The 14,634-nt window shown below is 47.9% G+C and overlaps 1 protein-coding gene across 6 annotated transcripts; it reads right to left on the bottom strand.

The window, feature by feature from the left end:
* Positions 1–387: 387 nt before the first annotated feature.
* PAN2 (poly(A) specific ribonuclease subunit PAN2) lies at positions 388–14,620 on the bottom strand. Of its 6 annotated transcripts, none has more exons than XM_058557916.1 (26): positions 14,514–14,620; positions 13,472–13,870; positions 10,062–10,231; positions 9,827–9,947; positions 9,588–9,665; positions 8,936–9,203; positions 8,181–8,523; positions 7,882–7,978; positions 6,921–7,040; positions 6,617–6,736; positions 6,214–6,342; positions 5,886–6,085; positions 5,630–5,778; positions 5,399–5,505; positions 5,088–5,186; positions 4,898–4,971; positions 4,644–4,791; positions 4,192–4,344; positions 4,006–4,065; positions 3,431–3,521; positions 2,656–2,813; positions 2,414–2,557; positions 2,102–2,281; positions 1,882–1,975; positions 1,414–1,611; positions 388–1,061 (listed from the first exon to the last, which is right to left on the bottom strand). In XM_058557916.1, the coding sequence occupies exons 2-26, from the start codon at positions 13,751–13,753 to the stop codon at positions 1,027–1,029; spliced, it is 3,618 nt and encodes a 1,205-aa protein (XP_058413899.1). In that variant the 5' UTR covers positions 13,754–13,870; positions 14,514–14,620; the 3' UTR covers positions 388–1,026. The 6 variants fall into 6 exon arrangements, with proteins under 6 accessions (XP_058413899.1, XP_058413900.1, XP_058413901.1 ...); XM_058557917.1 differs by having other exon boundaries at positions 4,201–4,344; XM_058557918.1 differs by having other exon boundaries at positions 4,201–4,344; positions 5,630–5,775.
* Between the last annotated feature and the right edge of the window lie 14 nt (positions 14,621–14,634).

Raw genomic sequence — 14,634 nt, 5'->3', positions numbered from 1 at the left:
ACTACAACTCCCAGGAAGCAGCGCAGCACCACACAGATCCTTGGTTAATAGCTACAGGTCTTAAGATATCCTGGGACCTGTAGTTTGTCAGCTTCCCCACCTCCCCTTTTACACAGGTAACGGGGAAACCATACTGTACATCTTAAAATCTCACCTTAGGGTTCTAGGCAGCCACAGCAAATACGTAATATTATCCAGGAAGAACATAATTATACTACTCCAATATCCTTAACTTTGGACTCCTGAGCTTTACCTTCATTTCTAGGTGGAAATTTGAAAGCCTTGTTTTTTTCCATTTGCAATAGAGAGCCAATAGAAAGAGAGGAGAGGAGGGCCAAAGTCAGAGAACCCCACACTCGCAGGTCTCAAATGAGAGATGACAGCCAATAATATTTTTGTTTTTATTTTATAAAACATGCAGTTTAAAACAAAATTTTAAAAAACAAAACTTGGGACAGGAGAGTGGATGGAAGACAGATGCTTCTCAGCTGTCAGCAGGAGTGAAGCCAGCAGCCAAGCTTTGTCTAGGACCCAAAGGCCCTTTTGGCAATGATGGTGTTGGCAACACTGGTTTGCTAGAGCCACCAAGATTGTATATGTTGGCCCCTCCAGGCACCCTGCAAGCAGTCAGAGACTTGAGCTAAGTCTTGAGCTCCTGTTGTATCCTGTCACTGTCCAGAACGTCAGTCCTTAGCCAACTAGGAACTGACAGTTTTGGTTCCAGGAGTTTCTCTGCTTGGATATTAATTACCCAGGATATTAAGAATACCAATTACTTGCCATCTGTGTCAATTCTAGACTGTTTCTAGCCCATTATTTTGCAAAGATTAAAAAAGGAATCTGGCTCCTAGACCCTATGCAACAATTGTGCCACATTCCACTTCTATTAATAGCACCATCTGTAGACCCCAAGTAGGTCCAATTCTAGAAGTGGACAGGGTGCAGCCAACTTGGGAAGCCATGTCCCAGTTCTGGGGCCACAGAACACTGAAAGGAGAGGCAGCAGTTCGTTGGGAGAGGGTGAGGTCAGAGCGCCAGTACTGAGGAGAAGACAGCTGCACCTGTCAGAGACAAAACCAAGAGCATTGACTCTTAAGATGAGTGGAGAAAAAGCACCTGGGATACTTCTTATGAAGGAAAAATGCAAGCGAAAAGAGAACACAGACCTACCCCAAATGTTTTAGAATTGGGCAAGAGGAAATTAGGACCAATGGAGAGTTTCAATAATAAAATCTATTTCACTGAATGTTGGGAGGATTAAATGCTTTGTAAACTGTTAAATGCTCTACATATATAAGGTAGGGATGGTACCGCTGTTAACATCATCATCATCATTGTTATTTTGGAGGGTATAATCTTCACATGTGCAATCAAAACCCAGTCTGGTTTCCCTTGTCCCATCCCAGGCCTTACTTTTGGGACTTGTCTGGCCCTCAGGTTCAGGCACCTTCCAGTCCATCTTTCGGCCCTTCTCGTAAAGACCCTTGAGCACTTTGTGGAAGGACTCAGGTTCAGTGCCATTTTTGCTTAGCTCCAGATACTTTCGGTAGAGCTGAAGGGCTGTGCGGGCATCCTCAATACTGTCATGGGTCTCCCCTTGAATCTTCAGGTCTGGGGGAAGTAGAGGTAGAATAGTTTGGGACCTAGCAAAGGGAGGTCAGAACATTCTCAACTCCCAATAAACAACAATAAAAAACCTGACTGCCCTTAAGGGAAAGAGCCAAACACCATCCCTAGTGCACAGAAGGGATACTGAAACTAATTAAATCCATCAGTAATCTCACCACTAACTCAGGGTCCTCCCTACTCCCCTTGGCCCCTCCAACACTTTTTCCTGCTTTTAATGAGTACCACGAGGCCCTACAAGACAGAGCAACTCACCTAGAAAGTACCAAGCAAGGAATCGCAGGGAAATCATTCGTTTTCGGGGCATGTGAAACAAATAGACAGTGTCAAGGACCTGGTCCTTGGGCACCTGGCAGGGATAAAAGAGTGGGAAACTGAAGGTAGAGGATCCATAATTTCCCCTTTTCCAAAAGCACAATGTATACCCTGAGAGGCCCATGCTCAAAGAAGACTCTTAAAAGAGCCCCGCCCGAACCATGAGGTTGATGACCCGGAAGTCCTTCTGCAGACCATGACCCACAAACTTGACTCCAATGTCTATAAGAAAACGAAGCTTTAAGTAGGTAGACTTGAGAGTTGTGAGGTGCTTAGAGGAAATCTTGGCATCGAGGTCTCCTGGCTTTATCCCGGAGTATTGAGTCAAGTAATCTACCACCTAGGGATAGAGAAAAGGACAAGTCGTCCAGGAAGCAAGGTGCAGAGTCTCCCCCTACCACTCTTCCCTGGGTTCTAGAGCACTCTACATAAGCAGAGGGTCTGTCTTACTTGCACCTCCATATCCTACTACCTGCTCCTGGGTAGAGATGTAGTCATCAATGAAGGGGATACCCTCATTGGGTCCCTGGCCCCGAACACAGGTAATCCTCGCTACTGACATCTGGCTTGGTTTGATGGTAGACTTAGTGCCATCACTGCGCAACTCTGCTTCCTCCTACATGAGAAGAGTTAATAAGGAAATCAGAGAAATGCTTATGACTCCTAATATCCCCAGAGTTCTGTTCCAATACCCTACCCTTTGATCTTGGTTACCTCATTAAGGGTGACAAACTCAGCGTCCAGGCCCACCAGGTCTCCAACCTGTGGCATCTCATTCACCATCAGCGGAATGAAAGTAGTATGTGTTTTCCGCTGCTTCCGTGCTAGTGAGGCTTCAGCTAGCAGGACACTTGCCTCAATAGGGTTCTTGACTGGAAGGGAGAATCCAGAAGACAGATGGCTGGGGATATGGAAGTGACCAGAGGAGGGCAGCCCATGGTGGCTGACCAGAGACTGGGTCGACACTGTGATTCTTCAATAATTAAAGCATGTGAGTAAAAAGATCATGTCTAATGAACAGAGTAGGTAGATGGAACAGGTCAAATCAGAAAATTATCAAGAAATATGCTAGGAAAAAACAAGAGTCAACAGAGAGAAAAGAATAAGATTTTCACTTCAGACTTTAGCTTAGAAAATCCAGAAAAATAAAGTTACACAGAAACTATGGTTTAAAGGCACCAAAAAGGGACTTAATAAGGAGCTCATCTCCAAAAGAAAAAGAGATCCTCACTTGGGGATAAGAATGGCAAGACTCAAAATTCATACCCTTAGCCACTATGATTAGACTTCCCCCCAACACTTCTTCCCTACTACACCCTCAGGATCTCCAGCTTCTAAATTTCAGGCCTGATGAGCAGGAATCTCTTTAGTATCCCTGGAAATATTAACACTGGTTACTGATCCTAATCATAACAAGCTATTTCCCAGATCTGTTCCTGAAGACCAGTCTCAGCTGCCCATGCCCTTGGGTCTACTCTGTACCACTTACTGTTCAGGTTGTATTTGGAATTAAGATTCCTTTTGATGTAATAAAGGATAGCAGGCACTTTCCAATTCATGTCAAACTGCACAGCTTCATGCTATAAAAGAAAAAGCACTTAATGGCCTACCTATATGTCTCTTCTGCCTTTTTTTTTTGTGTGTGTGTGAGGAAGACCGGCTCTGAGCTAACATCTATTGCCAATCTTCCTCCTTTTTTTTTTCCCCCCAAAGCCCCAGTAGATAGTTGTATGTCATAGTTGCACATCCTTCTAGTTGCTGTATGTGGGTCCCGGCCTCAGCATGGCCGGAGAAGCAGTGCGTCAGTGCGCGCCTGGGATCCGAACCCGGGCCGCCAGTAGCGGAGCATGCACACTTAACCGCTAAGCCACAGAGCCGGCCCCTCTTTTGCGTTTTTCCCCAAGTCAGACAGAAGACAGGCACTATTTTTAGCTCCGCTAATGCTTTTTATTCTTGAGGACCCATCCCTCCCTCCTGAATCTGCCTGGCATTCTCTAGGGGACTGAGGATGAGGATGCTCGGAAAAGGGGAGATGAAAGGAGAATGGAATGTGTTACAACTAACCTTATCAATAGGTTCAATAAGAAAGTCATTGAAGAGATACCACTGCTGGTGGGTAACACCCTGTGGAGATACAGAGAAAGACTGATGCCAAAGTGATGGCTGGACCACTCTGGCTCAGACTCGAGATAAAGACGGATCTGGGACTCCATCATGGCCACCACCAGGAGAGTCCCTGCCCTATATTACCTCACTCACCTCCTTGCGCTGGTGGTAGGTCTCTCCAACTTTGATGTGAGCCACCAGGCTGCCCCCTGTGCGTGAGTCCAGGATGTGTACCACAGTAGCCATCAGGTCATACACATAGACACCATGCTCCTCCTCTGCCCTGGCTGGGCCCCACTGTGAGGGGGGTACCCAGGCTGCTAAGCTAAGTTTAAGGATGGGGAAGGAAGGGGAATGGGGACAGAGGATAAGGAGTTTGGGGCATGGGGACGGGGGACCAGGGTGGGTTATCTCCATCCTAACCCATCTATGACTCGCAACACTGAACTGAATGACTCTGGAAAAGCCCACAACTGGTAAATACTAGGCCTTATTCCTTTTCTTTTCCCTATACTAAGCTCCACCTTCCCCCTGTCATGCTTCTGCCCCAACCTTCTCTCCCTTATTCCCCTTCCTTTTCCCAGTTTTTCAACAACCTGCATCTCATCCCCATCAGTCCAATTGCAAACATCCAGCCCTTTGTTCTTGGTCATCTTCATGCGAATGGAGAAAGGAAGCCAGACATTCTTCAACTCCTCAATGGAGGGACACATCAGCATGCCCTCTGGACTCCCTAGTTCCTTCCTATCAGGACAGGAGAATCGGAAATTTGTTCTGAGGAGATCTAGCCAGTGACAAGAGGAGCCAATGGGTAGTTCAATCGTTTGACCATTCCCAAGGCAATACCTACCAATCAGCCAAAGCAAACTCCTTGTTCTTGGAGATTTCCCCACCATGCTTCTTTATTGCCATCTTGAAGGCAACCTGAACACAAGGAGAAAATATCCAATTCCTCAGGAACATTAATCATACATGGAAGTCAGAAGAGGGAGAAAACTAAAAAGTACTCCTAAAGCCCTGTTTCCAGCCCTGGTCCTTACCTCAGCTTGCATTCTCCAGAAATCAGCTTCTTTCAAGCTGTTCACTTCACAATTGATGACAAGAATATCTGGCAGATGGCGGATGTTGCGGGTCTGAATCTGAGAGGATAAAACAAACAAGGAATGGCAGGGAGCCTACAGGGAAAGAAACCTGGACAGGAACTGTGAAACCTGGGTCTGCATCCTCAAATTGGGATTCTTTCCATTCCCTATAGATCCCTGGATGGCAGTGCTGACATAGCCAGCCCCAGACGAGACCATGGCCGAGTCCCCCACATGGCAAGACTAGTCCACTGCAACGGCCTACTCACCGTGGGTTGGTACTTTTCACAGTTGTCACACCAGGCCTGTGTATTCTGCTCCAGGCAGATGCTTCGCTTCAGCACCTGAGCAAAGTCACAGTTCTTCCCGGTTTTATCTGAGGGGAAACTGGATGCTTCACTTCAGGTTCTCCGTTCTACCCACCGTTAGCCCCCCAACACCCTCTCCTTGATGTTACAGGACATTTAGGGGAGCCTTCCCAACCCAGCTGCAGGGTATACCACTGTTGCTACCCTCAGGGTAGGAGAGCGTGAAGAGCAGGGTGGATGAGGCTCGCACGGTCTCACTGCCACAGCGGCAGAGGCTGCAGTTCTCCATCTCACAGCTGAACAGCTGCCCAATGACAGAGTCCCCCGATGAGCAAAAGCTGCTAAGAGCGGGGAGGGTGATATACACACACTGAGGGAGTTAGAGATCCTTTTAGCCACAGAGGGGCCTGTCATGGTGGCTTTAACTATTCCTGTCCCGATTCCGTACCTGCCTCCAGCACCTCGATAAGCCTGAGGTACTTCCAGCTCCTGCATATCCTGATGCAGCTGAGTGAGAATGAAGCGATTCCACCTCTGAATGAGCCTGGCCAGGTTGCCCTTGCCTGAAGCCTCATCCGAGTCAGCCAGGATCAGACCAAGGGCTGAGGCCTCAGGAATGGTGCGGAATGCCCGAAGAAAATTACTGCCCTGGAATCCAGAAAGTGCGTTGGTGGAAAGGGGTTATTCTTCTCTTTTGTGGTCATTTACACAGTGATGTCCCTGCCTACTGTCCACCTCCCTTCCCCTTTTATTGTCCCAGGTCTCCAGGCACTGACCTGACAAGGGTCACCCCGGGAGAGGTCCAACATGTGGAAGAGGAAGCCCAGCTCACATGCTAGGCAGAACTCCTTCTGGCAAAGGTGATTCTGGATTAGACAGCGCACAGGCTCCAGGAAATAAAGCACCTGGAGGGAGGAGCAGAAGTGATGCAGGCAACTGGTATGGGGAGGAAGAGCGATGGGAAGGTTAAGTGAGCCAGTGGAGAATACAAAGCATAAGTCCACTAAAGAAGTGGAGCTCATACAGGACACGTGAAGGCTGTGGGGCAAGAAAGAATGGTAGAAGGCCACGGTAAAGTGGGCTGGTTGGGGAGACCTGGAAAAAGAATAGGGGTTGTGGTGCCACAGGGAAGAAGAAAGGCAGTAGGGAAGTTCAAGTCACAGGAACACCCACTCTTACCTGGATCATGCAGTTACAGTAGGCATTGGGGATGTGGGGCTCTAATCCAGCAAACAGGGTCTTATTGTAGTGTTTGAAGTCAAAGTCCTCCAGCCCTAGCTTCGAGTATTTGATGGTCACCTGAGGCAGAAACAGTCTGAGCAAGATGAAGACAGCCTCAGAGTCCCCTAAATATTCGCAGTAGTCATAACTTTCCCCAAAACCTCCCTCCTGAGTCCTTCAATCCTCTCTCATATGACCCCCTTCCCCGGAACCTTTCCCCACATCCCAGAGGGCTCACTCCTTCCTTAGTATGCCCCAGCACCTTGCGGTATTTCTTAGAGACCATGTGGAGATGTGGCTTCTCTTCCCGCCCTATCGGTGACTCAGTAACCTGGCTGAAGCTGTCAAATTCACTGTCTGACTCCTTGAGTCGGTAAGGAATCTAGAATATTTAAAAAGAGATAACCTTGTTAGATGCCTTAATCCTCTTTGGTTTCCCCCTTCTTTTATCTCAACATTGAAACAGCCACCAAGTCCTGAACCTTCTAATTTCATAGGGTTTTCAGCATCCACTGCTTCCTTTTTATTCTCATGGCTATCACCCAACCTCATCACAGCTGGACAACTGTTATGGCTTCCACGCTGGGCACATGCACTCTGTCCAGCGTACTGCTACCAACCTAGCCCTCCCAGAACACCCCTTCAGTGCATCACTTCTTCCACTGTATACCGGTTTTCGAGGCTTCACAACTGGGCCCTTTCCAAACTTAATCTCTTGCTATTTCCCAATACTAACAGCTGCTCCAGCCAGAATGACAGAGTCATAGTCCCCACCAGACACATCTTTTGTAGTTATGTTTCTTGAGACCTTTACTAACACTGATCTCTCATCTTGAATATACTCCCCCTTTCTAGCTCAATATCCACCCCTTTCAGTGTGCCTTCCCCGACCACTCTAGCCCAGAGAAACATTTTCCCTCCAAACAGTTCTGGCACTGAATGCTTATAACATTTCTTTAGCATTTAACAATAGAACATAAATAATTTCTGTTATGGACAGGTCTTATCTTCACCAAACACTAAACTTCTTAAGAGCACGGACCCTATCTTCTATGTCTCTGCATCTTCCCTAACACCTAGCATAGTACCTTCAATTCAGTAGGCCTCAAAACACCTTTACTGACTGACTGAAAACAAAAACTACTGAGGACTAGTAAAGGAACGAGACAGGAGAAATGCCAGGAGGCTGGGGTGGGGGCTGACCCTCTGTGCTCTGAACATACCTGATTGCGCAGCCTGGTGCGGGGGTTGGGCGCATAGCCAATGAAGCCCACCTTCTTCATGGTGCGCAGAATCTCTGCATCCACAGGAGGCGCTCGCCTACAATGTAGTTTAGTTCTAGGGCTTGAAGGCTGTGGTGTCTGCCCACCCAATCCCCACTCCCCAAGGGGCCAGAGAAAAAGAGAATACTGAAGGTAAACAAAAATCAGGAAAGACACAGAATAATGACAGGGCCCGCAGAGAATCCTACTATCTCTGCCCTTTCTCCTTCCCTCCTTTTGGCCCAGATGGGAGGTATAACCTGGGCGCTGGAGCGGAGTTGGCAGCAGGCCAGTCGGAGAGGAGCGTGTCAGTGGTGAGCGGGACAGGGATGAGGGAAAGAGGCAGCAGGTCCTGGCTCCAGTCCAGAGGAGGCAGTGAGTCCACGAGACAGGGCAAAGCAAACTCGGTCTCCCGGGAGTAGGGGTTGAAGGAAGGCTCTGGGGAATCAGTCCAGAGGTGCACACAGCCCTCAGAATCTCCAAAGGCCAGGGCCTGCTTGCTGGCTGACACATCAAATGTCATTAGCAGAGGCCCCACAGGATTCACATGAAAGATGTCTGCTGGGTTAGCCAGGCCTGTGGGCTCACAAAACTGGCATTGTCCTAGGAGGAAGGAGAAAGCCCACTGAGCCCTGGAAGTTGAAAGGAAGCCATCCTTTTATGCCCTTCCAACCTCTTCCCCTGGTATCAAGGAAATATGGGTCCCAAATCCATGCCTAGAGATAGAGAGAATACCATCTGATGCCTTCCATAAACCCCAGGGAGGTCTGCTACCCAGCAAAGGGCAGTTCTGAAGTTGTTCTGCCTGCTCCACCTTTATCTTTTTCTGTGTTGTTCACACCCAGGGAGAAAATAAAAGCTCTAATTTCTGACCAAACCTAAATGAGACTCTGAGACCTCGCTGAAAAGTTACTTTTTTCTCCAACAAAGAGGTTCCTAGGAGTATACTCCCTCTGGCGCCTAGTTTCCCTTCACTCATTTGCCCCTCCTGTCCCATCCTCCATCCCCTTCATACCCGACTGGGAGATGATAGCAAGACGAGAAGTGTATGTAGGGATGAAGCGCAAGAAGGCAGGATCCACATGTACTTGAAGTGGTGTGATGGCACGCATCATGCGCAGATCATACACCTTGAGGAAACGGTCACAGGCCAGGCCGGTGAGGCGGCTGGAGAAGCCACAGGCGGCCAGCAGGTTGCCATGCACATCAAAATCTGACAGACTCCCTGAGAAAGCATCAAACTCATGTTCCACCTTAAAAGTACGGAGGTCTCTCAGGGAAACCTGAAGAAGAGATAACTTGGTTATCTGCCAACACTGTTATTAGGAAGAGTACCTGCCACCTACCTAACCCTGTGAGGCCTCTACCAAAAGAACTAAGGCTCTAGGATACAGGCAATTAAAGCACAAAAAAGGCAAAAAGAGAAGCCAAGAGCTGAAAGGGACCCCAAAGAGAACTCTTGTTTACCCTTTCGTCTCTAAAGTACCTAATTACAACCGAAAACATCAGGCTGAGAGATGATCTCATAGTATAACATGGCTGAGGAGGAACTCAACTCACTCCTCCCATCCCTCCAACTACAGCTCCACCATTGAGGAAACAACAGAGCCCAATCACACACCGGTGAAACAGGGCCTGTGGTGGGAGGAAAAATGGAACTTAGCCACCTTGCCAGATGTATGGCCACAGAAGAAGAAGCGATTTGTCTGTCTCATAATGGTGACTCCAGGTGTCTCAACTGCATACTGGGGAGGAAGCAGGGGAAACCGGTGAGAATGATTCTTCCCACAGACCAAAGGAACAGAAAGGTCGCACGCACATCTCAGGCATGTTCCCAGCCCAGGTATACCCCGCCCCCCCAATAACTTCAGGCCCTGCCTGGGTTTTTCCTGCCCCAGGCTTGTACCTTCTGAGTCTCCTGGACAGTGTTAAGGTCAATCTCTAATATGTGGTTCTGCAGCCCACCAACGAGCAGAGTGCTGCTGTCAGTCAGCAGGAGACTGTGCATATCCTCACTCTCATCCAGCCTGTGGGGGAGAGGAAAGGCTAAGGGGCCAGGGTCTCGAAAAGCTTCCAATCCTTTAGCCTTCCCACTCTGTGAGGGACCCTCTTTCCCAGTCCAGAGCTGAGAAGCCACTTACAGGTAATCAAATATAATGAGGCCCCCACGGGCCACATACTTGAGGTTGTTCTTGGTGAGAAAAAGGATACCATTCTCTACGCTCTGGATCTGCCGAATGTCATCACTGCCATTAACCTGAAAGGATGAGTAGCGCTCCAAGGCTGGACCAAAAAATGAAGTGGCATGGCCCTGTAGGGGGCAAAAAGATGAAAGACACCCTGAGTGGAGGGGCAGGGCCATCCCAGATACAAGTCAGGAACTGGATGTTGCTCAGCTTTTCTCCATTCTTGCCTGGCCTTTCTGGCTAGCAGTGACTAAGGCATAAGGCTAGGGACCAATCTTAGTGATCGAGACACTGATAATACTATCTCAAGTTTGTTTAATGCTTTACAAAGTATTTTTGTAGACTCTACCTCATTTTATCCTCGCAATGACCCTGCTGAATAGGTAATGGCTCAGGTGGTTAGAAGGGTGTTCAGAAGATCAGCAACATGGGTCTGATCCTCCACTGGCAAGCTGGCTTTCTTATGTTCCAGTCAAGTCTTAATCTCTACTAGCCATCTGGGAAATGTGTACTGTGGGTCACAGGCTGGAACAGAGAGAATGTGAAACTCATTCCACCCCTGGCTCCTATGACATCATTCACTCCTGGTTTCTCTCCTGACTCTTAGCTCATACCTTCTCCTTATGGGCTCCCCTTCTGACCACTCCTGACACATGGCTATTCCCAGCCCACTATCTTCTCACTCTACTTGTCTTCCTAGGCAATCTAATCCACTCTTAAGGTTTTAACCATCCATTTAAAGCTGATGAATCCTATTTCCTTCCCTAGCCCAGACCACTGCCTGAAGCTTCAGACTTACACATCCAAACACCTACTAAATATCTCTCCTTAGATATCCCATGAGAACCTCAAACTCATTACATCCTAAACTAAATTCACCATTTTTACCCTATTTCAATTCTTAACTGTATTCCCTACAGTATCATGATCTACCCAGTGGACTAAGTCACTGGTAGTCAACTTAAGTCTTGTTTATTTTACTTCCTAAATGTTTCCCAAATCTGTTCTTATGTATACATCTCTACAGTGCTTCATTCGACCCTTCCTATTTTATGTGAACTACTACAACAGCCTACAAACTGATCTCACTGAGTCCTGCCCCGTCCCCTTTAAATTAAACGCTATAATGCTACCTCAGCACTGCACCTTGTCACTGTGGATAAAACTCTTCAGGGCTGGCCCCGTGGCTTAGTGGTTAAGTGCGCGTGCTCCGCTGCTGGCGGCCTGGGTTCGGATCCTGGGCGCGCACTGACGCACCGCTTCTCCGGCCATGCTGAGGCCGCGTCCCACATACAGCAACTAGAAGGATGTGCAGCTATGGCATACAACTATCTACTGGGGCTTTGGGGGGAAAAATAAATAAATAAATAAAATTAAAAAAAAAAAAACTTCAGCGGCCTGAAGGATCAAGTCCAAACTCTTTTAACATAGATTTTTCTAGAATGTTCTTTCCCCAGCTATCTGCATGGCTCCTTCCCTCCCTTCAAGAGGGCTTGGAATGGACACCCTGGCCTGCATTCAGGTCTCCACTCAAGTTTGACTTTATCAGAGAGAACTTCCCTGACCAACTATCTAAAATAGCAAAGGCTCCCACCCTTCACTACCTCAACCCCATTACTCTACTTGATTTTTTTAAAGGCTATTAAGCAACACCTTGTATATTATAAATGTATTTTTGCTGCCTTTTTTTTGTGTGTGTGTGTGAGGAAGATCAGCCCTGAGCTAACATCCATGCTAATCCTCCTCTTTTTGCTGAGGAAGACTGGCTCTGAGCTAACATCTATTGCCAATCTTCCTCCTTTTTTTCCCCAAAGCCCCAGTAGATACTTGTATGTCATAGTTGCACATCCTTCTAGTTGCTGTATGTGGGATGCGGCCTCAGTACAGCGGGAGAAGTGGTGCGTCGGTGTGCGCCCGGGATCCAAACCCGGGCCGCCGGTAGTGGAGCGTGCACACTTAACCACTAAGCCACGGGGCCGGCCCTTTGCTGCCTTTTTTAATGCTTATTCCAAACCTAGAACCCAGAGCAAGGTCTGGCACCTAGTAGGTGCTCAAAAAACACTGGCTGAATGAAGAAATGTCTAACTCTTCAGTTTCAGCTTCCAGTCCAGTAAACCCTAACTGCTTGTAGTTCTTGCACTCTGCAATCACCATGCTATGTAATATCTTGGGAATCTTTGTTTATCCTGTTGCTTTTGTCAAGATAGCATTTTTCCCTCTTCTTTACCTGACTCCTACTTATCTCTTAAGACTCAGTTCAGGTGTCACTTCTTTCTGGAGGCCCTCTGACCCTTCTCTATGCTCATCAGCACCCAGTACATATTTTCACACTAGCAATTAGTAGTTTTTATCTGAAATTCATAATTAAGAAGTGAAAGAGGGGACGGCCCCGTGGCGTAGCGGTTAAGTGCACGCGCTCCACTGACGGCAGCCTGGGTTCAGATCCCTGGCGCGCACCGAGACACCGCCTGTCAAGCTATGCTGTGGCAGCGTCCCATATAAAAAGTGGAAGAAGATAGACACAGATGTTGGCCCAGGGCCAATCTTCCTCAGCAAACAGAGGAGGATTGGCATGGATGTTAGCTCAGGGCTGGTCTTCCTCACAATAAAAAAAAAAAAAAGTGAAAGAGTTTAGCTTCTTCTTATATACCATGAAATTATCTGTTCATATGTCTTTTTTCCTCATTGTCCTGTAAACTCCTTGAGGGCAAGGATTATGCTTAGTTAGCTTTATTCCCTGGGCCTAGCATGGCAGTAGACAGTGCCTACTGAAATGAATCTATTATCAAAAAAATTCACTTTCTAATGGAAAAACAATTCATGCCCTACGGAAGGTAAATTAGTAATCCAAGGATAGCATGTTCTTACAAAATCTTTGGGCACCCTAGCATACTGGCAACATGGATACACATTTTAAAAAATTAACATTGATAACTGCTCTCAGAGAGGTTAAAATCAGCCAGAGAAGACAAAATGATTCCATGGTAAGATATGCAGAAACATGTGTTAATATTCCATAACTATAAAAATGGAAAACAGAAGAGGGGCATTAGAGATTGGATTTGAATGGTTACAGACTAACTAATGTGAACAGTTACTAAGATTAATCAAAGCATGCAATGGGTAAATTGTAGTAGAAGCGGGATGCCTTCTGAAAAAGAACACCTATTTAACTCATCCCTGGATCCTATGACTCCCACTTTCTCCCTCCACTCCCCTCTTCTTGGTTTGACTAAGAGACCCAACTAACTCTCATCACCTCAAATCAGTTCTGGCTTCCTGCAAAACAGCTGTCCTTGGGCTAAAACCAGATGAAAGACCTCCAACATCTCCTTTCAGCCCTTACAAAGGGGTACAGTTCTTACCCCGTGGCTTCCCACCCACAGCATCTCTTCATGCAAGTCAAAGTGGGAGACGGAGACAGGCACACCCACTTCAGCAACCACACTGTGCAATTCAGAGTAGACACCTTCCATTATATGCACTGACTCCTGGACAGGAAGCGCCTCCAAGGCCACTCCCTCAGGGTCCAGCTCCACATTCTGTAGTAGACTTGGGTTCAGGTGTGCATCCAGAACAGGGTCCAGGGCAGAATGCATGGCCGGGGCATACTCTGCTAGTCCAGGGTCCAGACCCTCAAAGTTCATGATGACGATGGCAGCAGATTAGACTCGTGTCACACCCTCCCTTGCCACCGCCCCTTTTGATGCCTGACCCAAACTTCAGCAGGATGGCACCAGTGGGCCTAGAACAGACATCCTGGCCTGCAAAGGGAAAGAGGGAGCTGAGTCAGGGGTAGGCCCAGGTACTCATGTTTAGTGTGTTCTAGGTTATATGGGCAGGAGAGAGATGAGGCAGGCAGAGGATGTGAGAATGCCAAGCAGGGAATGAAGCAGGCAGGAAGGGGATGGGCAGTGGGGTAGAGAAGTGTTGTCCCTTCCTTTTCTTCTCTAGGCACTCTCTTCTGCCCACCACCCTACTATCTAACCTAATCCTTGACTTCTCTTTCACCTCCCTTCAGGCCTGCTCACTTGCTTGGTTCACCCCAGAACCATCAGTGGAAAGAGCGGCAACTGCGTGGGTCTGAGTTAGGTAGAGGTGGCTAAGGTGCTTCTTTCCCAGAATTAGGAGTGGGGTTGGGGGGTTGGGAGGTGAGAACAAGAGAAGTCAGTTTCCCAGAATCCTCTGCAACGCTACCCAGGATTCTCTAGGGGAAAATAAGAATGGCCAGTTACCCACAATTGCGGCGGGGGAGGGGGACGTGATGGAAATGGCTAGTTACCCAGGATTCTCTGGGGGAACCAGAGAAATCAATTACCCAGAATTCTCCCCCTGCGGCCGGGATGGGAGGGATTAGGGCAGGGGTCAGATGTGTTCCTGGGATGCTTACGGGGATTGGGTCATTACCAAGATTTCTCCATGGCGGATATTTTGGAGCGCGTGGAATTAAAACGAGTAGGGGGAGAGCAAACGCCGTCAGCTCCGCGGGAAATTCCAGTTTCCCCAATTCTCCCCCGCGCCTCAGGCT

The sequence above is a fragment of the Diceros bicornis genome, chromosome 17 (genome assembly GCF_020826845.1).
Source record: "Diceros bicornis minor isolate mBicDic1 chromosome 17, mDicBic1.mat.cur, whole genome shotgun sequence".
Classification (NCBI taxonomy): Eukaryota; Metazoa; Chordata; class Mammalia; order Perissodactyla; family Rhinocerotidae; genus Diceros; species Diceros bicornis.
The sequence above is the reverse complement of the archived record's forward strand: the minus strand, read 5'-3'. Positions and strand labels throughout refer to the sequence as shown.

Coding starts and splice junctions, on each gene's coding strand:
- PAN2 (XM_058557916.1), bottom strand. CDS start 13,753: ATGAACTTTGAGGGTCTGGACCCTGGACTAGCAGAGTATGCCCCGGCC. Junction 3,522..4,005: donor TTATTGAACCTATTGATAAG/GTTAGTTGTAAC, acceptor TTTCTTTTATAG/CATGAAGCTGTGCAGTTTGA. Junction 1,976..2,101: donor TCCGGGTCATCAACCTCATG/GTTCGGGCGGGG, acceptor TATCCCTGCCAG/GTGCCCAAGGACCAGGTCCT.